The sequence below is a fragment of the Primulina huaijiensis genome, chromosome 16 (assembly GCF_012295235.1).
Source record: "Primulina huaijiensis isolate GDHJ02 chromosome 16, ASM1229523v2, whole genome shotgun sequence".
In the NCBI taxonomy this organism is placed as follows: Eukaryota; Viridiplantae; Streptophyta; class Magnoliopsida; order Lamiales; family Gesneriaceae; genus Primulina; species Primulina huaijiensis.
This window is the reverse complement of record NC_133321.1, coordinates 16,162,548-16,189,284: the sequence shown is the minus strand read 5'-3', so window position 1 is coordinate 16,189,284 and position 26,737 is coordinate 16,162,548. Positions and strand designations below refer to the sequence as shown.

The window sequence follows — 26,737 nt, the reverse complement described above, 5'->3', positions numbered from 1 at the left end:
GTGTTATAAAGATAATCAGACAGATTTGGTTCTGTGAATTTGGTCATCAGTACAATTTTTATTTAAAGTATCTTTTCTTTTTGTTTTTGTTTCTTGTTTTAGGAATTTGGCGTGAAAGGAATTGAATTCAAGTACTTATTCCAAACATAATTAGTTGTATACGTCTATGTGATATGAGTTCAGGGATCTATATCAATGAGACAGTTGACCCAATACATACATATTTTTTAGTTATTTTGACTGAGAAAAGCTTTAGATGCGAAGACAATTCCAGTCATTATAAATCGAATGGTCATACGTCTTTGTGATAGAGTTGCTAGTAGATCGCGAGCGGCTTACTTTGTTTACATCCTAAAGCCGATGCTTGGATTGTTGGTTTAAAAGCCCTAATTGCTCGTGGTAGCAACAATAAATTAAGTAGCGAGTGAGTGTGCGTTATCTGATCATCCACAAGGTCAAAGGGTCATTCCCCCATCATCTGTGAGTTTCTGAATCTTTATTCTTCTTTGGCTTTTTGGAAATAAACCAATTTGTATGGAAAATATTTCCCATTTATTTCCCTTCAATCCCTCCCTCTAACCAGACAACTCTAATAGATCGGAGCGATAAATACGGCAGTAATAAATTAGTTGTTGCTTAGCAATACAATCAATAATAACTGACGCTTGATTTGTCTAACATTGGAGCGCTTTATAGATCACAACAAAGCAAGACAAGATTGCCCTTGAATTAAACACGTATAAATCCTCCAGATTCGAGTATATTCCGGTAAATCCAGCCACCGAATCAAACGAGCCAGCCACAGGCGCCGCAGCCACGTCATCCTCCCCCGCCGCCGCTTCCTCACCCATGCGCTTCACCCTTCCAGCAATCACCCGGCACACCAGCATGGCGCGGCGAGTGGCCAAAACGCCGATACCGTTGTGAGCCCTACCGCTGCTCGCTGTCGTGTGGACCCCGCTAATCTTGCTGCCCTGGAATCCATTTCGGATGATCGCACACACTCCGCAGCCGGGAACAGAAGCGCACAAGCTAGATGAGCCACGCGCGCCGAGGGGGCACGTGAGTGTAGCGAAGTGGAATCTCAGAAGCTCGTTCCCGTCGGCGGCGCACCTGGCGTCCCTTTTTGCGGCGGAGTTGGCGCGTGTCTTCACCGCTTCTCTGTAGTCTTCGAACCTTTGGATCGTGCGCTGGGTGTTGTGGACCTTTAGTATCCGTTCGATCTTGCAGATTGAGTTGTCCTTTTTAAGCCAGCTTGATTTGAAAATTATTTCAACTATATTGCGGCTCGAATCCTCTGGGCCGAGCTCAGATACTGCAGAAATCAATTACACTCATTCGATATTTTTTTATTTAATTGTTTAGAATCCTGGTTTTTTTTATATATATAAATGCAAAATTAAAATAGTTATAATTATTATTAGAATAAAAAAAGTCTTATTCCTATGCCCTGCGACCAATAATAACACGCCACGTGGTAAAGTGTCGTGCTTTTTATTGAAAGCTGTAAAATTTAATCGATAACAAGTACTGGTCCATAACAAGATAATTTCTATTTCTACATTATCCCGTAACGCTTCACTAACCAGTCAAATCAGATTCTCCTACACTGAATTTTGAAATATTAATATAGAATAAAGTATTTTCGAAAAAGATATGTAATTAGAATTTTATATTTAGTACTCCCAATTCGATCCACTGTCTTAGATAAATATCCATGCAAGGACCAAATAGGATCGCCACCTTCAAACTTTTTAGCAAATGGAAAAGTGCCATTAATCAAAAAGTACTTAAATCTTGTATTTATCTTTTATACTGTGATTTGAGTCATGAATTAATGATGATCCAGGGAATTAAAGCGAAAAAGAAAAGAGTAAAGATCACCTGCATGCCTGACTGCCTGGTGATGCTCCAAGCTCTCAACTTTGGGAAAAACGTCCCCGCATACAGAGCAAGCGCAAATTCTCGTTCTCGGCAATGGATACCTGCGCTCCAAAAACATCAAATGGAAATTAATCTATATATTTAATTAGCTCCACTAATTAACTTTCATTGCGTTTGGTGTGTATAGAACTATGAGATTGGACGGAATTCAGCCCCTACATGCTTGGATCAACGATCGTGTGGCACTCGTAACAACCCGAGAGCCTCCTCAGCTGCATCCCCCTCCCCGCGTAGGCGCCAGCGCCATAGCCCGATCGCAGCGAGCTGGAATTAATAGACCGACTCGACGAAGACGAGTGGCTGCCTTTTTTGCTGAGAAGCCTGCTTTCCTGACCCAAATAAATGCTATCTGGGGAGATATCGGAGCTGTGCACCACCCTGGTGTTGCTGTGGACGACGTCCCGGAAGGTTCAGATGGAGCTGGAGGAGGAGAAAATCGGATGATGGATTTGGGATTCCTCGATCTGCTTACAAGTGAGCAAGCTCTTGATCTGGTCCCAAGACGAGGCCGGGTGCTTTGTCTTCTGGTGTTTCTTATGGCGCTTGGGGTTTGCAGTGGTCTTGGATTCCTGGTCGGGTAGGAAAGTGAGGAGCGCCATGAAAAGAAGTGAGAGGGATTGGATGAGAAGTGGTGATGGTGAAGATTAATTGCGTCTCTTTTTCATTGGAGCTAGGACTTAAACAAGAGAGTGATGTTAAAATATTTGGTAGGTTTTTCGTTTTGAGTGGGGAAGGCATCCACACTACAAGAATAAATACTTATTGTGACATTTATAAATGTCATCATATTCAAAATTCAGTGACATTTAAGTTTTAGTGATACCTCTAACAAATGTCCTCTATCCCAATGTCGTCTTAAACTTCCTGACATTTTTTAATGTCATTATAAGATGTTAATGACAACTTCATACGTATTACTAATTATTCATATAATGACAATTTTAAATGTCAGGAAAACTCATGTTTTAAATACATTTATACATGCCTTGTTATTATAGTAATAATGACAAATTTATATGTCAGTTAAAATCATTTATAATGACAACTAAAAGTGTCGTGTATATTATTTATAGTGATAATAACAAATGTGTGAATATTTAGGTTGGATAAATATTGGAGGAGGAAAAATAAATAAAATAAACGTGGGAATAAAAAAAATATTAGATTAGTTATCCTGACATTTTTAATTGATGTCATTTTTTATATGGATGAAAACAATTATTTTCCCTCCTCCAATATTTATTCAACCCAAATATTCTCACATTTATTTATAGTGACAAATTTTAGTTTTTTAATGATTTTTTACGATGTGGGAAACTCCATATAAAAGATGACATCAATTAAAAATGTCAGGATAACTAATCTAATATGTTTTTTTATTGTACACATTATTAATTTTTTACAAGTGTCATTATTAAGTATTTGTAACAACATTTAATTAAAAGTGTCTACAAAAAAGTGTCATAATAGCCATTTATTGTTGTAGTGCCAATAGAGGCTAGAGATGTTAGGGATAGTAGAGTTCCTTTTTCCTTGCATGGATTCAGTAAAATAATTACCGACTGCCGAATTTTGAATTTTAATTAGGAGATCCATAACTTCGTGACGAGCCGGTTGATCGATCGATCGTTATTTTAAGGTAATGACTCTGTTTGTGTACGTATATTATGTTGTAATATCTATAGAATCTACAATGTTATGTATAGGTAAAAATTATATTGGAATAGACTTTTTTTTCCTGATCTAAGAAGATTTATGGTGTTTTTTCAATATAACTAAAGATATTAGGTTGAATCGGTATTTTATATAATATTTAATTTTTTTAAGTCAAGATTTTATATATTTTATAAATCACAAATAACTGTTTTTGGGATATTAATTTCATATGGATAATTGTTTTTACATATATAAATTGATGACTAATACAATGAGTTTTTTAATAATATGAGAATTCGCCGTCGTTGTTTTTTGGTGTACACTGGGTAAACATTCGTGTCAATGTTATCCCGCAGCCATGTTAGTCAGATAAATCTCATTGAGCTAGGGATGACAATTTTCTCTACGGGTTTGAGGTCCCATGGGAGCATTATCGGGTATGAGTTCGGGTTCGATTATTTTTTAAATCCCTGCAACAAATTTGGATGGGTATGCGGATGCTATCCTCATCTGTGAACCCATAATAATTAATGATAAGAATAAAAATACTTATTGGCCAACTCAATGGGTGTTTGAAGCGGAGATGAGGATATGGATGAAAATTAAATCTCCGCATGGTCGAGGATGAGGATTCCCCGATTATTTAATGTGGGGATGGGTACGGATATATAATTTGGGGGGCGAGGATGGTGATGGCAAACAAGCCCCCGCTCTGCTCATTGTCATCCATATACTGTGCAAATCCTAAGTGACAAGTTCGATCGAAAAAATGTTGGTGTGAAAATCGACTTCTAACCATCTCAGATTCCTCGAGATGGATATGGGGCAAGGATATGGGGCAAGGATGGGATTGAGATACTCGTCCCCGAACCCTCCTTCAACCCCCTGAATTATATATAGAAAAATATTACGCTCGCCAAGAGGGCGGCATAAATGGGTGCCTGCCCATGTAATGACCACGTGGCATAAGCTCAATAATGCCACGTGGGCAGGTGCTCACATATATATTGTATATATATAATTATATATGTATTATCAGAGTGAACATGAATATATATCTCCACGAGGATGGGGACTCTCCAAGTAAAAATTCAGGAACTGGGACAGGGATGAAGACTTAGTCTCCTCAGTAAAATTTTATAAATGGCGTAGTAATCTATTTTAAGTTTCGACTTAATTCTTACACCTGGAGTGCATGCATACTTTCTTTAAAGCCAAAAACTAGAGGTTTTATACATATTGGACAAAGGACTGGACTTGATGTCCTATCCCTTTCAAGCCCCTACCACTTTCACAAACCACTCTTCGATCTGCTTCCAAGCAGCTTAACTGTGACATCTATATCTTCCATTTGCTATCGTGTTTGACCTCGATTAGCTTCATACTCTTGTACACCAATTTAATGTTTTCTACAATTTTCAAGATAAGAGAGCACCGTGATCTGATCGATTATAAACCGCTCGAAAACGCCGGAACATCTTCTCAAAAACCCTTTTTTTATTTATAATTTCTTAGTCTGTGATAATAGTCATTTTATTATTTAAATCCAACATTCGACATTTAATTTGATCCATAATTAATGGTGACAGATGGATACTAATTGTAAGGGCATCCGCATCCGTTCTCATTAATCCATGTTAATAACTCTCCATCTCCTCAAAAATTATGGGGTCCACGAGCCACATATTCATTACATTAACACTTTCCCATTATTAACTCACACCCACATTCATTTAATATCAACTTTCATTATTTATGGGTCTCACTGTCCACTTACTCATTTTTTTTTCTTTTTAATTATTTCAATATCTTTCTAATATTTTTAAAATTTTACAACAAATATTACTAAAAATAAATAGTATTATTATTTTAAAAATAACTTAATTCCAATATTCATTAAAATATTATTAAGAAATGAAAAATTTCTTCAGAACATGCCTTAATTAGCGACAGTCAACTTGCGAAATAATGCCGTTCATTCTAATGAATTTCTTGGCTGCCATGTCAGCCAAAATTAATAACTTCTACACCCACATTGGTGCATGAACATTAATGGGCGTTAATAATCACCCATTAATGCACCAATGTGGGTGCCCTAAGACTGTATAATTTTTGTCTAGCTTATATATCCAAAGAAGCTGCAACATGCACATTTCGTAGCTTTTGTATAGGCATCACTTGGAGTTATTCTCTTGTTCATCCTCTTTTCATTTTCTCAAATAAAAAGTGAGTTGCCTTTTCCCCACTTCTATTTCTCACAATTTTATTAATTAGTTTTCGCATGATCTCAAGTATTTGATAATATAACAAGATCTCTAATAATTTAAAAATGTCGTATTTGGATAGATGAATTTGATGTTTAATATTTCAAATCTATAATAACAAATCTATTGGAATAACTTCACTTGATAATCAATTTCAAATCATAACATATTATTATATTTTGAGTAATTGTAGTGGATTCCAAATTTATCTCAATATGAAGTCAATTTAAATTTTTTCTTCAAATATTATGTTAAATCAAATCCTCGATCCAAATGTAACCTAAGTTGATTAATATATTTATATGTAGAATGCAATATTGATTATTACTGTTAAATTATATCATTTTAAAAAAAATATAGAACTCATATAATATTCATTATAAAAGAATATAATTTATGCATTAACAAGCTTCTCCCTATTAATAGAAGTGTCACATGAAAATTGCACCTTATCCATTTTATTTTGTAGCGTTTAGCATCATGTGGAAACGTGCTTTTGGCCAGCAACTAAACCACTCAACCTATTAATATATTATTTATATTGACTTGACATTTTTATTAATAATTTGAGGAGCTGTTTTAGGACCCATCTTTTTCTGCCACCTATTATTATTAACCAAAACATCAAAGGGTGTGGAATTGGTGCTCTCTCGTCCCCATCCAGTAATTTGAACATGTATTATAAAAATTTATGTTAAACGATCTACCAAGTCGAGTTTTATGTCAGTCATATACCTCAAAAAAAAAGGGGGTGTTCGAACTCTAATTCTGGAAAGAAGTCTAATATGTTAATTTTATGAGATAAATTTTTGATCCCACATAATTTTTGAAAAAAATATTATTTTTTTGTTATGAATAATACTATTCCTGATTATTATGAATCGTGTCAACTCAACTCATGAGTTGCACATTTTATAGTTGTGAGACGATCTCACAACATTGTTATTGTTATTTACTTCTTTCATCGGCCATTTTGTCACAATAACCTAATTCTTAATTAAGTTATTCGATGTTATTTCTTCTATATATCACATTTTAACATAAATTTGTAGGAGATTGCACATATATACTTTATTGAATAGTAAATTTATTTTGTAACTTGATAAACTATTAATTTATCATTTATTTAAGTATGAATAGAAGTTTAGAAAATATGATTTCACCAATATATAATTAAACAATGGACGCCCATTTAAGCGGCGGCCCATATGTATAAATATAGAGACTACAATACACTCGAGTGGTGATTTGAATTGACTGCCTCCACCCCTCTCTGTTCTCTCCTCCCGCTGTTTTCACAAAACCAAAACTCTTTTTCAATTTCTATCTAGTTCTCTCTTTTGAAATTCACCTTTCCGCACGCATATTTTCGCAAAAGAATAGGTTAGTGTTTTGGGTCTAAATTTATTTATTTTGATTGAAAATAGTTTTGAAGGATATGTCGAATTTGGGCGAAAAATTTGATCTGAACTCGACGTCTCGAATGAAACTGGAGGCTCAGTACCAGTTTCAGGTTCCGCAAATGTTGCCTTCTTCGCATCAAAAAAGGTCTCAACCATTTGCCCACATTAGCCCCACCAACTATGAACGCAACACTCGTGATATTCTTAATGATTCTGGCTACCGAGAGGGTTCTTATCCATCTCCCGTTCCGCTTCCAAAGTCTCGCTCAGTACGTAGAAGCATTGCGGTGAGTATTTTAGCTAGAGACATAAAGGTAATTGCGTTTGTGTTTTTCTTTCTTAGTGTGCATATCGTGGAGGAGTTGTTCGTTAGATGATTTTCTTTGGATTTTCCGAATCGTGCATGTTTTTTCTCTTTTTTGTTGGTTTTTTTTTATCCTCTTTCAATTAATATTTTGGTCTACGCATTCTTGTTTAATTTTAAATTTTTTCTGTCTCCATCCGGATTTTGAAATACGTGGGAAAGCTCTTGTACGGGCAAAGAATCTGGTGTTAACCGTATAGTTTCAAAATTGTAATATGTAGATTCAGCATCTAAAGTTTTTACCATCAATACAGTTTATCATGCCTGAAATTGGATTATGTCTGTTAAGCGACATCTTCCAGTTGCTGATAGCTCTATCTTTAAAAACCTTGAAAAGCATTTACATCATACATGAGCTAGCAAAATTTGATGTTCGGGTGCTATGGTGCTGAGGAAAACCAATGTGATTTTTAAATTGACAATGACTGAACTTAGTCCTTGGATTATCATTTTTTAATAAAGGTTTGAACTTTATTCAGGAGCAAGTCCGTAACTTGGTCACGTGTAATCTTAAGTACTGTCCTATTGTAATCCTGAATGAAATTTGATGTTTGTTTTATATAATCTTTGTCTTGAACGCTTGTAAAGCACTTGGCATGTCTATGGCAGCACTAAGTGGATATCCGAAAAGCTGACATACCAGTGACCTTGTCAAAGATAGTCGAGTTTCTTATCATTATAAACATATATAAGATGGTGCTGGGTCGTCACCTGCTCTAGATTACTAGTATTTAATAGAGCAGATTCATGTCTCACCAATACATTAAGCAGAACTCAGTAAAGAACTTCCTATGCTTGTGTCTTGAAGTTTTTCACTGTTTTTGTTTAGTTGTCTGTAGGTTTGCCCCGTATTTGTTATTCTAAAAAAATCAATTGAATGGCCTAATCATTTATTATTTGCGTCTTTGAACATGTAAAACATCTGTTTATGAATGTTTCTATTTAACTTCAACCAGTTAAATGACTTTAGAAGCGTTGAAGTCAAGATGGATGAAGATGGGCATGTCCAAGTTCATAATATGGCAGTAGTAAAGAATTCTTTACCTCTAAAAGTATCTTGCATTGCTGGCAGGGGGAACATTAAAGATAATTCTGTTAAACAAGCCAAAACTTTTAGCCAGGAAACCAAGTTAGGTAAAGTAATGTACTAAGGTTAATCAATTTGTAAATTTGGGTCGTTTATACTTGTTTGATTGACCATGTTTCAAGTGAAATAGAGTTTGTTATTGACAGCTCTTTTTTGCAGAGTCACTTGATAACTTAAATCTGGGTGCCTGCTGTCGGTATGATAGCTCTTTAGGTAAACTCTGGGTCATTAATGAATATCTAAAATAAAGGATGATATTTTGAAATAAAGCTGCATAGTAACTAAGTTTTAGTAACTGACAACAGAGAGTATCATGTGGCAGGCTTGCTGACAAAGAAATTTATCGAGTTGATCCGGGAGGCCGAGGATGGTACCCTTCTGAACAGAACTGCAAATATTTTAGAGGTATCGATCTAAGATATTGAACCGACAAGATATGTTAGTTGGATCAGTTTTACTTTTGCACGTATAAAAAATTGCTGATTACTCGTCACTTGGGATACAGGTCCAGAAGAGGAGAGTATATGATATTACAAATGTTCTTGAAGGCATCAATTTAATTGAGAAAACAACAAAGAATCACATACGGTCGAAGTATATGACTGCCCCCTGATATTACTTTTATACTGTTTAAATAATTTTTTTATTTACTTGTCATGAAACTTCACCATTTTCAGAGGTTCTGGAATTTATAGACCTACTGAACTGGATGATGAAGCCTCCCTCTTGAAGGTGATCTTATAATGTTTCAACGTCAGTCGTTACAGAATCTGTTTCTAAAAGTTGTCATGTAGTCACTAGTAACTTATTCTCTATAATGTTTCCAGGATTGCAGAACATGTTTTTTTCTCAATAGCAGACAAGTTCATATCAAATTATGTGGAACATAGATGATTGCTTGCAATCTTTGACTACATAGTTGAGTTAAAGTTTCTATCTGAAGCCTGATTGATTGTTGATTAGGTTCACTGATCATGTGCCTGAGTTTGACTTGACCTGAATTTGTTAAGAACAGAATAGTGTTTGGTTACAAGTTACAACGTTCTTTTGCATGTTGCTCTCTCTTGAGCTTCCTGCTAAACCTTATTTATCATATTATCTCACGGAAAAATCTGAGTTGGGTGTTGCTTGTCTCGACGATAGTCACTATTCCAGTGCATCTTAGTACACAAGACAAGTAGCATAGAGAGACTTTTGTATGAGACGAATAGCATATAGTGCCTATATGTAGATATATTAATTTTGACCTCATACAGTTTTTATGTTATGACAGGCTGAAGTTGAATATCTAAGTGCTGAAGAGTCCAGGCTTGATGATTGCATAAGGTTTGGTTTAAAAGAGAGATCCTTTATAGTTGAATAGCTTAAGATCGTGTGCTATCATATCATCTTTATACAGGGACAGACTGGTGCACTTAAGGAAGCTAGAATTTGATCAGAATTGTCAAAAGTATGCTTTATTATGTTGATTTTTGAGTCATTTATAAAATTCAATCTCTTCAATATTTCTGTGCTTTCACTGTTCCAGGAATCTATTTGTGACTGACCAAGATTTTGCGAGCCTTCCCTTACTCAGGGTATGGTACCTCCATGTTTTACTAGCATTCTCTACACCTGTCTTCATGCCCTCCAGACTGATTATATTTATGCTTCAATTTTTAGCAGGATGAAATTGTCTTCGCTGTGCAAGCTCCTCGTGCTAGTTTTGTAGAAGTTCCTGATCCTGATGAGGTTGATACTTTTCATTTAAAAATAAATTATAGGGACATTGGTTTCTCAACAGTATATGTCATGCAGGGTACTCTGTTCCGTGAAAAAGAGTACAGACTCCTGATCAGAAGCACCACTGGACCAATTGGTGTGCACTGTCTTAGGTATTCTTAGTCTCATCATTGTGGATATGTCCTCTTAATAATTGGCTTACAGAGACTTAATGTGGTAAAGTTTTTGAAAATCAAGACGCCTCCACACGAACGTGTGACTATTGTGGAAAAAATGTCGCGACAACGAAGAGAATTAAAGAGCCTTAGTTCATTTTTTCAGATGCATCCATATCCATAATCTATACCATGTTCTAACGGCGAAATTGCATCACTTGCAGTAAAAGAGAGCAGAAAACTGAGGACAGATCTGCCAAACGCGTTGAATTATTGGATTCATTTTCCTCAAGTAGTAGCAGAAGGGTCAATAATACAGGTCCATCTTCAATTCCTTATGATGCAGAAATGAGCTCAGAAGCGCATGAGTTCCACAAAATAGTCCCCTGGGATACTGGTGTAAGTTCATTTGATAACCACGACTACTAATTCGACCCCCTATGGCTGATGAAGCTTGTTTGTTTTTATAACTATGCATGCTGTTGCTATGTAGATTGAAGACGACTATTGGTTCAGATCATATCCTGAGGTCAGTGCTACAGATATGTGGGGCGAAGTAGATTTATAATAAATTTTGTAATGGAGTCTTGATGCTCAGGGTTCCGAAATATTAACCCGCAGCAGGAAGAAAAGCCAGCCCATTGGCCTCTATTTTAGACCACCGTATTTTTTTAAAAAAATTCCTTTTTTTTCTTTACCCCTTTAAACAATGAGGGGATGAATCATGATGGATTCATTTTTGAATGAGTGGCATCGGGATTAAGTTACTTTAACAAGTTTTGATGGTCTAGGCTTATATTATAATAAGCAGGTTGTGACCGGAGCTCTCTTGTAGGTGCTGACATTCAGAATGTGTTTCTGTAGTAATAGGAGCTAGTTGGTAAGTTTTGATGGTCACTTGCAACTATTGAAAAGTCATCTTTTGGTTTTATTGCCTTCGAACTTTTTCATTTTAGAATTATTATTTTCAATTACTGCTATAGAGGCAAGAAATATATCGTGGTATTTTTAACTTGCCTTCGACTATCACAACTATATTTATTTTCTTTAGTTTTTACTTTTTAACATGTTCTTATATTAATTAACTTTCAGTTTTCTGTCGATGATACTCTAAAGTGTTTGCATGTACTTCTCGAGTTAATGAAAATTTTGGAAGCGTGTGTATAATGCTACCATTAATCTTCCAAATTCATTGGCGATAAATCTCATTTAACTTGTACGTTGAGTAAATAAAATTATGGGATTACTATTAAAAACTACTGCAAAATCAAGAACAAGTAGGCACAATAAACAGTTCTTTGTCATCTTATACAAGCACTAGAACATAAAACAGCAAGAGAAGGCCTTAAACCAAGTTCAATTATGGTTTCTTGTAACTTGTTTCCAAATTAAAATTACAACGATTCACGATTAAAAGAATTAATGACGTCATAATCGGTTCGATATTTGTTAATAACAATGAAAACATCTGCAAGATGAAAAAAATGAAAATGTCATTACGATCAATATCACCACACTCAAGTACTTATTACAGACCGTGTTTCCTAGACCTTGATCGGGTCACTGGTTGTACATTTTCCAAAACAAACTCTTCTGTTTGAGTGTCTTCGCTCTCTCTTGAAGGCACTCATGCATTCTGCATTTCATGAGTAGGGTTTGAAATTTTACTTGGCTCGACAATGGTCAGTGCTGTTACTGTTTTTTTTGTTCCGTAGAGACTGTACGAGGGTGAGAAGCTTTGGAAGATTTTGAGGGTTCTGCTTCTTCTGACATGTCTTCTTGGTTTTCACTTGAAGATGTACTCAAAGCAGGAGATGAAAGCTGTTCATCCTGTGCTTGTTTTGTACGGGCTGATCTGTGATTTTATGTTACTGTGGATTTTGGGACAGTGGTCGCTTGCTGTTGTGGCTGCAACCTCGAAATAAAAAAATACACGATTGGAAAAGAAAAAAAAAAACTACTTTTTAAAACCATGTACAATGGTCGAATAAGTTCCACGATAATCCAGAGCTATAGAACTAAATGACAACTAGTGAACGCCTCTATAATATAATTGTGAGTCTGTGACAGACTGACAAGAAGATATAAGATTCAAAACTTAAACGAAATAACATTAAAAGTTTGGCAGTAAACACCTGAGCCACCCAAGGAGATGAGTGTGAAGCAACATACTGCAAAATCTGGAAAAAAACTTGTCTGGACATGGCTTACAGCAAATTTCCAGTACAAGATTATCATATCTCCAGCCCTTGTCCTTAGCTCTGACAAATTACGATCAATTTCAGTTTCATGCTTTGCGATGTAGGGTCTGAAAAAAGAGAGCATATACATATGTCGTTCCCTGAAATCAGTTCAGGTTTAATTAGAATTTATGAAGATTAAATTTTTTTATACCATATGCTAATTTGGAAGGAAATAACGAACCTTAGTTTTAGGGTACCACAAGTATGTAAAGAAGGCCAACTTAGCTTCACCATACATTGGAACCCTTCGACACAATTTACAAACAAGAACGGGAAAATTACAAAAAAATCATGTTAAAATTGAAAATTATAATATCAGAAACTAAAAATTTACCAGCCAATTAACACATCGCAAATTCTTTCACAAACTGTCAACCCAGCCACCAAGATCCTGTAAGTGAGAGGTTTGATTTAAAAAACTAGCAATCAAAGTTTCTGCAGCTGAATCAGGTATATGGCATACCAATACTGGCACCAAAATTGAAGTTGCTCAATTTCGGGCTTATTTAGTTCCACGGTTTTAAAGCATTCATACGCAGGATAAGCATAGCCAAAAATTAACCTGGAACACCGAGGGTACAAAACCAAGAACTTTGTGAAATGAAAAAAAGAGGAATATAACTTCTTCAGGAGGAAAAAAACTTGAAATGGCACATACAAAAGTCCTCTGTAGATAAAAGATCCAATCATCTCGACTCCCTGCAATGGACACATTTAAGCTTTTTCTATGTCAAATTCAGGTAATTTCTTTGTTCGTGAAAGTAATGAACTAATTGAGCTAGCAAAACCAAATTCAAACTTGAATATTCTATTTAGTTAATTATTTACTTTCAGACACTGGTTTTGGCCAAGAAAACTGAATTAACTAGTAAGAACTACTTAAGACTCCATTAGGTTCTTCTTGATCCCACAATTGGTCAATTGAAAAGGAAAACACTTGGTTGTTCAATGCTCAATTTGTTTTCTCCTTTTTGAATCAATTTAACTTGGCAGGGAAGACAGGACCGAAGGAGAGGGTGTACAGTTGAGGAGGGTTTAAGAATGTGCATCTTCTTTTTGATCTCCAAAAACAAGCGTGAATGCAGCCTTTTTGAGTAAATTATGTTAGTATTTTTTAATAAATAAATGCAACCAAGCCCGCCAAAATAATAAGAAAAACCAATCCGTCGACAGCAGGGTTCGAACCTGCGCGGGCAAAGCCCAACAGATTTCAAGTCTGTCTCCTTAACCACTCGGACATATCGACTTATGTTTCAACGATTTAAAGATTTTCATACATAAATATATTAATTTACATATTCGTTTTTATATTTGAAATTTCACTTAATCCGAAATGTAGCCTGTAATTATTTTATGTTTGAACATGATACAATATATTTAAATATGATCCAAATAATCTTCGAATAGAGTCGCACTTAAGTGGATATATAGATGGATAGAATCTCCCCACGTCTCATTTTATATAAAAATAAATCAAATTCCATAAGTAGTCAATAAAATATTAAAAACAATTGCCAGTAAAAATTAATTTTTACAATTTCATGGTCACGTGCGATTAATTTTTGTATTTAGAATATATATATTTTTTAAAAAAATGTAAAACTCGAATTATGACTAATCAAAGCATCGACTTGGAAATTCATAACACTGCCGACTAGAGAATTCAGAAATGGTCAACTCGTAAATGGTCAAATCTTATCTCTCAACTCGACTTTTCAACATCTCCACCTTATATATATCGCACACCCAACTCTGATTCTTTTCCAAGCCAACGAATCAACCACACTTTCACAGATATATCTTAATTTTTCTTGAAATAATATTCTCAAATTAGTCCATAAAAAATGGCCGTCAGAAACTCAAACAGAGTGTCTCAAAAGGCACACGTCAAGCAAATTCTGTCGAAACTATCCAAACACAAAGGGCATGAAACCGAAGAATGGCTGCCGTCGGACGTGCCGAAAGGGCATTTCGCAGTGTACGTCGGAGATAACAGAAGCAGATACGTTGTTCCTATTTCATTCTTGAGCAGTCATGAATTCCAGACGCTGCTGCAAAGTGCAGAAGAAGAGTTTGGCTTTGATCAGCACATGGGACTCACTATTCCTTGCCCAGAAGAAGCTTTCGAGTCTATTATTTCGATACTTAATATTTCCCTCCCACGATTAGCGTTAATTTGGTTGTTATACAATATCAGAGTGTCTCACTCGTTTTCGATCGACCATTTTAGATTTGTCGTAATGAAAAACATATAATTCGAAAAGAATTGTTTGGTTGACTTGTTCGTTTGATTTACGGATTTGGATTTGCACAAAAACTCTTCTAAGAGGGTCTCGCGGATCAATTTCATGAGTCGAATCTTTTTTTTGAGTCATCCATGAAAAAGTATTACTTTTTATGCTAAGAATATTATTTTTTATTGTGAATATCAGTTGACATATCTCACAGATAAAGATTCGTGAGACTGTCTCATAAGATACGTATTCTTGGATTTGTGGGAAAACATTTGAAATCTATGATTAAGTTAAACATTAGATTTGAAATGGAAGGAAAAAATATAAATCTCATTCTGACTTTGAATCAAATTAAAAATTAATAAAATAGATTTGAAATCAAATCATCTCAAATCCTTTCATTCAAATAGAACATCAAATTACTAAACATATATCTAGATAAACAATGATATATAGATCTAGGAATGGCTTTTTGTAGTGTTCTGAAAACGAAATCAATCTTTGTTTTCGATAAACAAAAAAGGAAAATTGCTCTTCAATATTATTAAACTAAAAATATGGCCTCTCATTACACAAATCCAATCCAAATATTTTAGGCATAAAATCCTACCTTTGATTGCTAAATGGGCTCATAATAAGAATTAGTTGAGCCCATAACACATATTAACTAATTAAAGACACGCCCAAAAAAAAAAATTCCATCCCACTTGTTTTGACATTCTTGAAATCCCATTATTTATATTTTTAACTAATGTAATAGATGTCGAATTATTGTAATAAAATCGAGTCATTCGTAATCCACTTTTATAAATGAAACCTTAATCTAGTTTACTAGTTTAGAGCACTCCGTAAACCAAGTCAAATTGATTTTAATAATAATAATAAGATCATATATATCTATCTATACACGCAAAACATGTTCGAAATATATATTTCATTACGTATTTATGGGCTTGATAGATGTTACTCATATGGGTAATATCCTCTCCTCATCTACTCATCTCATGATACGTGTTGAGTGAAGAATCATGACCACACATTTATACGTCATGATTGAACGAATGATCATAATTTATCTATTCAGCACACATATCATGTGATGAGTGGAACATGAGACTAACAATGCTGATAGCATGAACAAAACCGTGTTTCTCCGCGTGCCAATGGACAGATTACTCAAACAAAGCTATCATTTTCTTAAAATAGTTTCCATTTTGTCATATATTAAGAATTAATAAAAATGCATATTTACCTCAACCAGGTCATTTGGATTTGGTGATGACTCACTTTCAGCTACCCAAAGATGTTGGTAGCTGCCAAAATTAATGTGCATGTCCTTTTATTTTCTTTTTTCTTTTTTTACCTGGAATCTAGTTGGAGCAATCCACCCACAGGTTTTTGCTTCTTTTATTACTAATATCTCATATTATAAACGCCTAAAATATATATCCTATTGTTGCGGTATATGTCTCTCCATTTATATGTCACATTTTTTCTAAAATAACGAAGGACAAAATAGAGAGAAGACACGGATTGATTAATTAGGCAGGGGCCGGGTCTGAAATTACTGCTGGACGTGTTTATCGGTCTGTTCGGTTTTGGATTTTTATTTCGGTTTTTGGTCGGTTATTTCGGTTTAGATACAATTATTTAAATTAATAAGATAAATATATTGTAAAATATAATATGTTATCTTTTTACTTGATTTCTTAATAAAATAATTAAATATAAAGTCTAAATGAATTACATAAACAACAATCAACTAAATATTATTCAAAATAATTTATCATTCACTGATATCATCTCAAAAAATATATAATAAAAATAAAATTATTAATTTAATGAAATTTCGGTTTTTTCGGTCGGTTCGGTTTTGACATATATAATCCGAAATCGAACCAAATAAATTTTGGTTTTAATATTTTTATCTGAATTATAAAATTCGGTTTTCGGTTTGATTCAGTGTTCGGTTTTTCGATTTGGATTTTCATTTTTTTCGGTTTTATCCGAAGTTTGAACACCCATAATTAGAGCATGTTTGCCTTCTTGTAGTTTGTTTTACATCAATATATATAAAGAGATATATGTTCTATATATATTAAAAAAAGTTCTTTTTTTATTTAGAATTTATTTAAAAAAAATTTAATTATTAAAAAATAGTTTGGATTTATATTCAAGTGCTATGTTTTACAATTTACATTTAGTTTCATGTGAGAAAGTATCAGTTAGTATCCTACAATTATATTCTACCCATATTTTACGATTAATAACATACTTGTAATGCACATAGAACATTTAATCATCTGTCAAATCGAGAATAATTTGTTGCAACATCATAAGAAATTAGTCTCCGTAATTGCAGTAATTCTCAACACTATTCGATCGCATGTCACTCACATTTTCATGAAAGTCGATATCATATTGTATTTTCTACGCTTTTTTAAATATCATCTTTCTCTATATAGTATATTCAGTCTCAAGCAAACACGCTGTATCCACTTTCTACTCTATATTTCAACTGAAGTAACCTGAACAACAAAGTTATATGTAGGGGATTTTGTTTGATGAGACGGGTCTCCAACCTAACCCAACTCATGAAAAAATATTATTTTTTATGTCAAAAATATTATTTTTACTTATACATATATATCAGGTCGATCCATATCACAGATATAGATATGTGATACCAGATTAAAAATGATGATACGTTTGGTAGTATGACATATTTTTATTATTTAATAATAATTAAAAAAAAAAAGATATGCAAAGATAAAATTATCTTGGACGTATTTTGGAATCTGTCACATTGAATTTTGGAGAGGTATATTTAGGATAGTAAAATGAGTAGGTCTCTTGTGAGACGGTTTCACGTATTTTTATTCGTGAGACGGGTCAACTCTCCTCATATTTACAATAAAAAAATAATATTTTTGAAATAAAAAATAATTTTTTTAAATGAATAACTCAAATAAAAGATTTGTCTCATAGAATTGCCTAATAAGACCGTCTTCTAAAATCTTAAAATAAGATTTATCAAATAATTTTCATTGATTAGAAATTCCCAAACGGAGTATAAGTTGTTTTAAAGAGCTCATTCAAACATCCTCCGAAGGAACGAACATCAATTGAGAACATTTCGACAAAAGGAAGAACACAATTGTACAAACTTAGAAGTTTGGAGAAGCATTAATTTATTACATAACCAGTTTGACATACAACGGTAATTAGTTCCATGACAATCAAGCTTAAAATTAATTAACCGCCAACAAGTAAAAGCCGAGAGAGATTAGGTGGACTCCTTCATACTCCGGCCATCGACGATGGACTTCGCCACCATATCGTTGTGATCGTCAAAGGATTGTGATACTATATAGGTCGTGGTTGAGTGTTTAACCAAAGTTGCTAATACAGGATATATAGATATATTCAAATTTTCACATAACCGCAACCATTATTTTCAATATGATAATAATTTAGAGCAAATCTCTGTTTTAAGTTTCACGCGTGAAAGCATAAATTATTGTTCTATACAAATAGAACATTTGATCATTTTTCAAGTCGAGAATAATATTTCATGGAATTAGTTAATTCAAGTCAGTTGATCTTGTTAAAATACTTGGTTAATTTGAATTGGTTGCAACATCATAATTATTTAGAAACAAAGAGAATAAAAAAAACCTTAAATCAATCATCGGATCGTCTGCTAGGATTTCCATTAGATCGCACGTTATACACATTTCTTATGCGGCGTGATATTTATCTAGCCATTGTGATCTGTAAATTTCATTTCATGGAACTGTACGTTACTATGAATTATTTGTATTTCGATTCTTCCATTACCATTTTGGACAACTATATATATTTTAATGGATTTGAAATTCGCGTGATTCAGATTCCATTTTCACCAATGATCGTATACAGACAACTAAATATTTTCAGATTTCTGTCTTCAGATTCCAAACTTCGATATTTTTCCAAGTTCTCATATGTCTACGAGAAGAAACAAGAATATGCTTACGCTTAATTTTGAGATCACAAGGAACAAGAAATTCAACACATCCATGTCTCCTGCAGTACTTGCACATTTTCTTTAGAACATAATGCAGTAGGGTTTCGATCGGTGGCCAAAAGTAAATAATGCAATATAGCTGTATTGGGCCATATATATAAATATAGTCTTCTATATATCTGTAAACATATTTCGACGTTGTAGAATTAATTCTGATGCTGATGCATAAATTGTGATTTGCCATTTTCAGCTACCCCTAATTAAAATGTTTCCACATATCCTGAAACCAATCTACAAATAATCTATTCTTTCTGTACAAAGGAAACAGCCATTTTTCGGTTTCGAATTAAAATTTAAACTTCATTGGAATTATTAATTCTTTAAAGAAATATAAGTATACTTTCATGTTCGCTGACTTCCTTACTTGACTCTTCAAAAATATATATAAAAAATCAAAGAGAGTGATAGAGAGATTGCTATACTTATAATATATACACACGTTTAATTTTTATATGTATACTATTAATGATTAAAAACCTATCTGCGCAAATGTCGATTTCTCGAAAGAGAAACGGGGACGTCACATTGCTCCGCCTGGACGATAGCCCGGGTCACTTGTTTTTTTCTTTTTCAGATATTTTTTATACATAAAATTTTGTTTTATTTTCCGGCAGACCGGGGCTCCATTTGTCAATATTAGCTCAACCATAACTTAAAAAATTCTAGCCTGGATAGAAATGAAAACCCGATTCCGTCACTGCGTCGACATAACCTATTTTCATCTCATAAAATGTGTGCCCTACTCTTGGGTTATACGTGTCTAAATACAATCCATATAATATACTCATATTTCACATGCTTTTTTTTTTAACATAAAATCTGGCCAAATTTTGATGGGTTTGTTGTTAATACGGCGATGACATTTTCCTCGATCGATAGGCCAAAGGTTGAATGAACTTTGGAAACATAGTATTTAACAACTACACAATGTACTCAAGAATTCAGGCACACACAAGTTCAAGTATGTAGTATATTTTTAATTTTTATTTATTAGTAATAGTAGATGGAATATAAAAAGTGTTCCAGTGTTTGGTTGAAGATGAAATATAACAACTTTCGTTTTATGAAATCCTGGATTGGTATGTGTATGATATATCATAAATAAGATCGTTAGCTAAATTAATTGATTTAGACATATGAAATTATTAAATAAATAAACGTGTTTAAAATTCGGGAGGATAATATAAAATTTAACACTGTATCTATATATGGTAAAATATATGTTGGAAGATAAGGTTGACCCAATTTGTCATGGAAAAAGACAACAAAAATTAGTAAAACCCGACTCCAAAAGATGCTCTTAAGTCTAGATATACTCGAATACAGTGTCCAAAATCAACATTACGTTCCGTATTTGGAGTACTGTGAACCTGCTTATGTGCTGTTTGGTGCAAAATCCATTAATATTTTTTTGAAATATAATTTTCCTGACAACATCTCACGTCTATAAATAACACTGCCACTCTCATTCTTTCCCGAACTCCAAAAACATCTTGCAATTCACATTTGATTTCTTTCACTAAAAAGCAATCAAATTCCATTAAAAAAACAAACAAACGGCCATCAGAAATTGAAGCAAAATGTCACAAAAGGCAGTCGTGACACAAATTTTACAGAAATGCTCGAAATTATCGAAGAAGAAAGGGCATGGAAATGAAAAATGCCTGCCTTTGGACGTACCGAAAGGGCATTTCGCAGTGTACGTAGGCGATAACAGAAGCAGATACATTGTTCCTATTTCATTCTTGAGCAGCCCTGAATTTCAAATGCTACTGCAAACTGCAGGAGAAGAATTTGGCTTTAAGCAACACATGGGACTCAATATTCCTTGCCGAGAAGAAGCTTTCGAGTCTCTAATTTCAACGCTGAATTATAGAAATTAAGCAATGATAACTCGAAAGATTTAGAGATGTTTTAGCAATTAGGTGATGTATTGTCGTTCATTTGGTTTTTCAATTTTTCTCGAATTTATCTTAGTTTGAGGATTGGAAGGCCACCAATGTGGGAGGAATTAACTTGAGTGCAATTAGGTAGAAATGTTGGAAAAAACAATAGAATATATTTGCAATAAAATCTTAATTTTTAATTACATTTTCTATTTTACTAAAATATTATAAATTCAGCAAATCAATTATCAATGATGATTAGAAATTATCAATGGGGAAAAGAACAGTAAGCAGATTTTAGGGTTCCACTGGAGAGACTTAGAAAAGTCTTGCATGTTTCTTTATTATTATTATTATTCGAAATAAATTTTCAATTTGTTGTGAAAAAGTAAAAATTTACGGTAAAAAGTAAAAATCTCAAACTCTCAAAATTATCACACTACACACTTTATAATATTTTTCTCTCAACTCAATTGTGATTTTCTTCACAAATGAGAGATCTATTTATAGAAAATTTTTACAAATAATCCAAAAATAAAACACATCATTACCTACATCATCACACACTAATTTTCAACATTCAACACCTAATTTTACCTAATTTTCAACATTCAACATTCACATTTTCAACACAAATATTTTTCACATTTTTAAATAAATTTTCAACACTCCCCCTTGTGATGATGATCATAATGATTGTCTACATTACGTGTTTTTATACTTCTTCGTTAAAAACCTTACTAGGAAAAATCCATTGGGATAAAAACCATAGTAAGGGAAAAAGAGTGCAGTCACGTAAACTCCCCCTCATGTTGACACGAACAATTCTTCACAAATTTCGTAGATTGCGCATCCCAATATTATATATGTGCTTTCTGAATATTGTCGTAGGAAGTGCCTTTGTGAAGAGATCTGATGAGTTTTCACTTGATTGAATGTGACGAACATCAATACATTTATTCTTCTCAAGCTCCTTGGTGAATGCGAAGAACTTAGGAGGAATATGTTTAGTTCTGTCGCTTTTTATGTATCCTTCTTTCATTTGAGCAACACATGCAGCATTATCTTCATATAGTATCACAGGCTTCTCGTCGAATGATAATCCGCATGAGATTTGGATATGTTGAGTCATTGATTTTAACCACACACATTCACGGCTTGCTTCATGTAGTGCAATAATCTCGGCATGATTTGATGAAGTTGTTACAAGTGTTTGTTTCTGTGAACGCCAAGAAATTGCAGTGCCTCCACGAGTAAATACATATCCAGTTTGAGAACGTGCTTTGTGTGGATCAGATAAGTATCCAGCATCGGCATAACCAATTATACTTGGATTAGCATCTTTTGAATACAAAAGTCCCAAGTCTGTCGTTCCTCGTAGATAACGGAATATATGTTTAATTCCGTTCCAATGTCTCTTTGTTGGATATGTGCTAAATCTTGCCAATAAATTTACGGCAAAAGATATATCAGGCCTTGTACAATTTGTAAGATACATAAGGGCACCGATAGCACTTAGATATGGTACTTCTGGACCAAGAATATCTTCATCATCTTCACATGGACGGAATGGATCCTTTTCTATGTTTAATGATCTAACAACCATTGGAGTACTTAAAGGATTTGATTTGTCCATATTAAAACGTTTAAGGATCTTTTCTGTATAATTTGTCTGGTGAACAAATATTCCACATTCTTTTTGTTCAATTTGTAAACCCAGACAATACTTGGTTTTTCCAAGATCCTTCATTTCAAATTCTTCTTTCAAGTATGACACAACTTCTTGAATTTCCTTATTTGTTCCAATGATGTTTAAATCATCAACATATACAGCAATAATTACGCATCCGGATGTTGTTTTCTTAATGAAAACACAAGGGCATATTGAATTATTTACATATCCCTTTTTCATCAAGTGATCACTTAGCCTATTATACCACATTCTGCCGGATTGCTTCAACCCATATAATGATCTTAGTAATTTCACAGAATAACATTCTCTGGGTTTTGAACTTTGTGCTTCAGGCATCTTAAATCCTTCAGGGATTTTCATATATATATTACTATCAAGTGATCCATATAAGTAGGCTGTAACAACATCCATAAGACGCATTTCTAAATTTTCAGATACTGCCAAGCTAATCAAATACCGAAACGTAATTGCATCCATCACAGGAGAATACGTTTCTTCATAATCAATTCCAGGCCTTTGAGAAAAACCTTGTGCAACAAGTCGAGCTTTATATCTTACTATTTCATTTTTCTCATTTCGCTTTCGAATAAAAACCCATTTGTATCCAACAGGTTTTACACCTTCAGGTGTAAGGACTATAGGTCCAAAAACATTACGTTTATTTAGCGAATCCAATTCAACCTGGATGGCATCTTTCCATTTTATCCAATCCTGCCGATTTTTACATTCACCAAAAGATTTTGGTTCATGATCTTCATTATCATTTATGATGTCGATTGCCACATTATAAGAAAATATATCATCAATTTCTTCTATATCTTTTCGGTTCCATATTTTTCCAGTATTAATATAATTGATAGAGATTTCATGATTCTCGTCAGTTTGTGGTTCTGACAAAACATTTTCATCATCATGTGTTTCTTCAGGAACATCATTCTCTATTTTGTGATCATTATGTGTTTCTTCAGGAACATCATTCTCTATTTTGTGATCATTGTGTTTCTCTATGAATTTTCTTTTTCGAGGATTTTTATCCTTGGAACCAACTGGCCTTCCACGCTTCAGGCGTTTAATGACATCATGACTATCTTCAATTTGTTTCTTCGGAATTTCAATTCGAGCAGGGGCATTTGCAGCATGTATATATGATTTAGTTACCCCTTTTGTGTCTGCAAATGCATCTGGTATTTGATTTGCTATTCTTTGCAAGTGCACAATTTGCTGTACATCTTTTTCACATTGTTTTGTTCTTGGATCCAGATGTAACAATGATGATACATACCATGTAATTTCTTTTTCGGTATGTTTCTGTTCTCCCCCTAACATTGGGAAGATTTCCTCATTAAAATGACAATCAGCAAAACGTGCTGTGAACACGTCGCCTGTCTGTGGTTCAAGATATCGAATGATCGATGGACTATCATAACCAATATAAATTCCAATCTTTCTTTGAGGTCCCATTTTCTTTCGTTGAGGTGGTGCAATAGGCACATACACCATACATCCAAAAATTCTCAGATGAGAAATGTCTGGTTCTTTACCAAATGCAAGCTGCAATGGGGAGTATTTATGATATGCACTTGGTCTGATGCGAATTAATGAAGCAGCATGTAAAATTGCATGTCCCCATATAGAAATAGGGAGCTTTGTTTTCATAATCATTGGTCTAGCAATCATTTGCAGACGTTTAATCAATGATTCAGCCAATCCATTTTGAGTATGTACATGAGCAACAGGATGCTCAACAATGATTCCCATAGACATACAATAATCATTGAAAGTCTGGGAAGTAAATTCACCAGCATTATCAAGTCTAATTTTCTTGATTGTATAATCGGGAAATTGATTCCTCAATTTTATTATTTGAGCAAGTAATCTTGCAAATGCAACATTTCGAGTTGACAATAAACATACATGTGACCATCTGCTGGAGGCATCAATCAATACCATAAAGTATCTGAATGGTCCACATGGTGGATGGATTGGTCCACAAATATCACCCTGAATACGTTCAAGAAACATTGGTGATTCAGTTTGGATTTTGGCTGGTGATGGTCTTATAATAAGTTTTCCAAGAGAACATGCTTTACATTGAAACTTATTATTCTGAAAGATCTTCTGGTCTTTCAATGGATGACCATGTGTATTTTCTATAATTCTTCGCATCATTGTTGAACCAGGATGTCCTAATCGATCATGCCAATTGGTTAATATTGAAGAATTATCAATTACCATGTTTGATTCAATGGGACGTATATGTGTATAATGCAATCCAGTAGGGAGCATTGGTAGTTTTTCAATCACATATTTCTTTCCTGATTTATATGTGGTAAGACACATATATTTCTCATTCCCTTCATTCATTGTTTGAGTATCATACCCATGGGAATATATATCATTAAAACTCAACAAATTTCTTTTCGATTGTGGTGAATATAAAGCATCATTGATCAAAAATTTTGTACCATTAGGTAACAAAAATTGTGCTTTACCACATCCTTTAATCAAGTCTACAGGACCTGATATTGTATTCACCGTTGTTTTTGTTGGTTTTAGTTCCAAGAAATATCTTTTATCTCGGAGGATAGTGTGCGTTGTACCACTATCAGGTATGCAAACTTCAGCTTGGTTCGTAGCATTTTCCATATTTGAACTTCAAAAAAATATGCAATGAAATAAAATTATTGACAATAAAATACAATACAATATAACACACTATAAAACATTATCATACGAATACATAAAAAATAAAATATTTTACATATTTATTCCACCATCAAATTGATCATTATCTGAGAAATCAATCAGAAAATCTCCAGCATCAAAATGAGTTGAACCACTCAAAGGTTCACTGTGTTCAGTAAAGTTGGTCTCCTTTTCTTTCCCCTTTATTGATTCTTTATAAAGTTTACAAAGGTGCTCAGGGGCTCGACAAATACGGGACCAATGTCCTGGAGTACCACATCTGAAACAAGAACTTTCAAATCTTTTTGAGTGATTCTCATTAACACTCATATTCTCTTGATGCCTTTTCGGTGGGTGGTTTGGGACGTTCTTTTGAGATGAGTTATAGAAATAACTATCTCGATTATTTTCAAAACCACGGCCGCGTCCACGACCACGACCACTTCCACGTCCACGTCCACGTCCACGACCACGACCACGACCTCGATTTTGTCCTCGACCAAAATCTTGTCTGTAACTTTGATTTTGGTTTCCAGGTTTAAATTCATTTTTGCTTACAGCATTTACTTCTGGAAATGCTGTTGATCCAGTGGGTCGGGACTGATGATTTCTCATTAATAGCTCGTTGTTCTTTTCCGCCACAAGAAGACAGGCGATGAGTTCAGAATATCTCGCAAATCCACGCACTCTATATTGTTGCTGTAGTGTTATATTTGATGCGTGAAACGTGGAAAATGTTTTTTCAAGCATTTCCGATTCTGTAACCTCATGTCCACAAAATTTTAACTGCGAGATTATTCTATACATCGCTGAATTGTAATCACTGACTTTTTTAAAGTCTTGGAATCTTAACATATTCCATTCATCACGGGCGGTCGGAAGTATAACTTCCCTTATATGTTCAAATCTCTCTTTTAATCCTTTCCACAGAGCCATGGGATCTTTTTCGATGAGATATTCACATTTTAAACCTTCATCAAGGTGTCGTCGTAAAAATATTATAGCTTTTGCTTTTTCTTGTGATGAAGATATACCATTTTCTTTAATGGTCTCGCTTAGACCCAATGACTCAAGATGCATTTCTACATCAAGAGTCCATGGCATATAGTTTTTCCCAGTAATATCAAGAGCGATGAATTCGAGCTTTGCCAAGTTTGCCATGGTGGTACTTTTTCTTCTGTTCGGAGCTTGGAAAAATATGGAGGACTTTTAGAGCTTCGTGCTGATAACGTGTTGTGAAAAAGTAAAAATTTACGGTAAAAAGTAAAAATCTCAAACTCTCAAAATTATCACACTACACACTTTATAATATTTTTCTCTCAACTCAATTGT

The 26,737-nt window shown here is 34.0% G+C and overlaps 2 protein-coding genes, 1 non-coding gene and 3 pseudogenes across 6 annotated transcripts; 3 read left to right on the top strand and 3 right to left on the bottom strand.

The window, feature by feature from the left end:
* Window positions 1–486: 486 nt before the first annotated feature.
* LOC140961940 (uncharacterized) lies at window positions 487–2,671 on the bottom strand (annotated as a pseudogene).
* A 4,465-nt stretch (window positions 2,672–7,136) lies between these two features.
* Window positions 7,137–11,592, top strand: LOC140961908 (transcription factor E2FC-like). Of its 4 annotated transcripts, none has more exons than XM_073420689.1 (13): window positions 7,137–7,554; window positions 8,588–8,765; window positions 8,878–8,931; window positions 9,041–9,123; window positions 9,224–9,312; window positions 9,396–9,450; window positions 9,992–10,044; window positions 10,118–10,168; window positions 10,247–10,295; window positions 10,384–10,449; window positions 10,516–10,592; window positions 10,820–10,994; window positions 11,089–11,592. In XM_073420689.1, exons 1-13 carry the CDS (start codon window positions 7,303–7,305, stop codon window positions 11,161–11,163), a joined length of 1,257 nt encoding a protein of 418 aa, XP_073276790.1. In that variant the 5' UTR covers window positions 7,137–7,302; the 3' UTR covers window positions 11,164–11,592. The 4 variants fall into 4 exon arrangements, with proteins under 4 accessions (XP_073276790.1, XP_073276789.1, XP_073276788.1 ...); XM_073420688.1 differs by having other exon boundaries at window positions 10,381–10,449; XM_073420687.1 differs by having other exon boundaries at window positions 10,124–10,168; window positions 10,384–10,592.
* A 345-nt stretch (window positions 11,593–11,937) lies between these two features.
* Window positions 11,938–13,795, bottom strand: LOC140961905 (putative HVA22-like protein g; annotated as a pseudogene).
* A 207-nt stretch (window positions 13,796–14,002) lies between these two features.
* TRNAS-UGA (transfer RNA serine (anticodon UGA)) lies at window positions 14,003–14,084 on the bottom strand. The gene has a single exon. It is a non-coding gene; the product is annotated as a tRNA-Ser (tRNA).
* A 534-nt stretch (window positions 14,085–14,618) lies between these two features.
* Window positions 14,619–15,093, top strand: LOC140962046 (protein SMALL AUXIN UP-REGULATED RNA 12-like). The gene has a single exon (XM_073420889.1). It carries the CDS (start codon window positions 14,683–14,685, stop codon window positions 15,091–15,093), a length of 411 nt encoding a protein of 136 aa, XP_073276990.1. The 5' UTR covers window positions 14,619–14,682.
* A 5,604-nt stretch (window positions 15,094–20,697) lies between these two features.
* LOC140961076 (auxin-responsive protein SAUR50-like) lies at window positions 20,698–21,024 on the top strand (annotated as a pseudogene).
* Window positions 21,025–26,737: the final 5,713 nt, after the last annotated feature.

What these genes read in the sequence shown, in the direction of transcription:
- LOC140961908 (XM_073420686.1), top strand. Translation starts at nt 7,303, where the DNA reads ATGTCGAATTTGGGCGAAAAATTTGATCTGAACTCGACGTCTCGAATG. An exon ending in TAGCCAGGAAACCAAGTTAG is followed by an intron (nt 8,766 to 8,877) that starts GTAAAGTAATGT and finishes TCTTTTTTGCAG; the next exon opens with AGTCACTTGATAACTTAAAT. An exon ending in CGAGCCTTCCCTTACTCAGG is followed by an intron (nt 10,296 to 10,383) that starts GTATGGTACCTC and finishes AATTTTTAGCAG; the next exon opens with GATGAAATTGTCTTCGCTGT.
- LOC140962046 (XM_073420889.1), top strand. Translation starts at nt 14,683, where the DNA reads ATGGCCGTCAGAAACTCAAACAGAGTGTCTCAAAAGGCACACGTCAAG.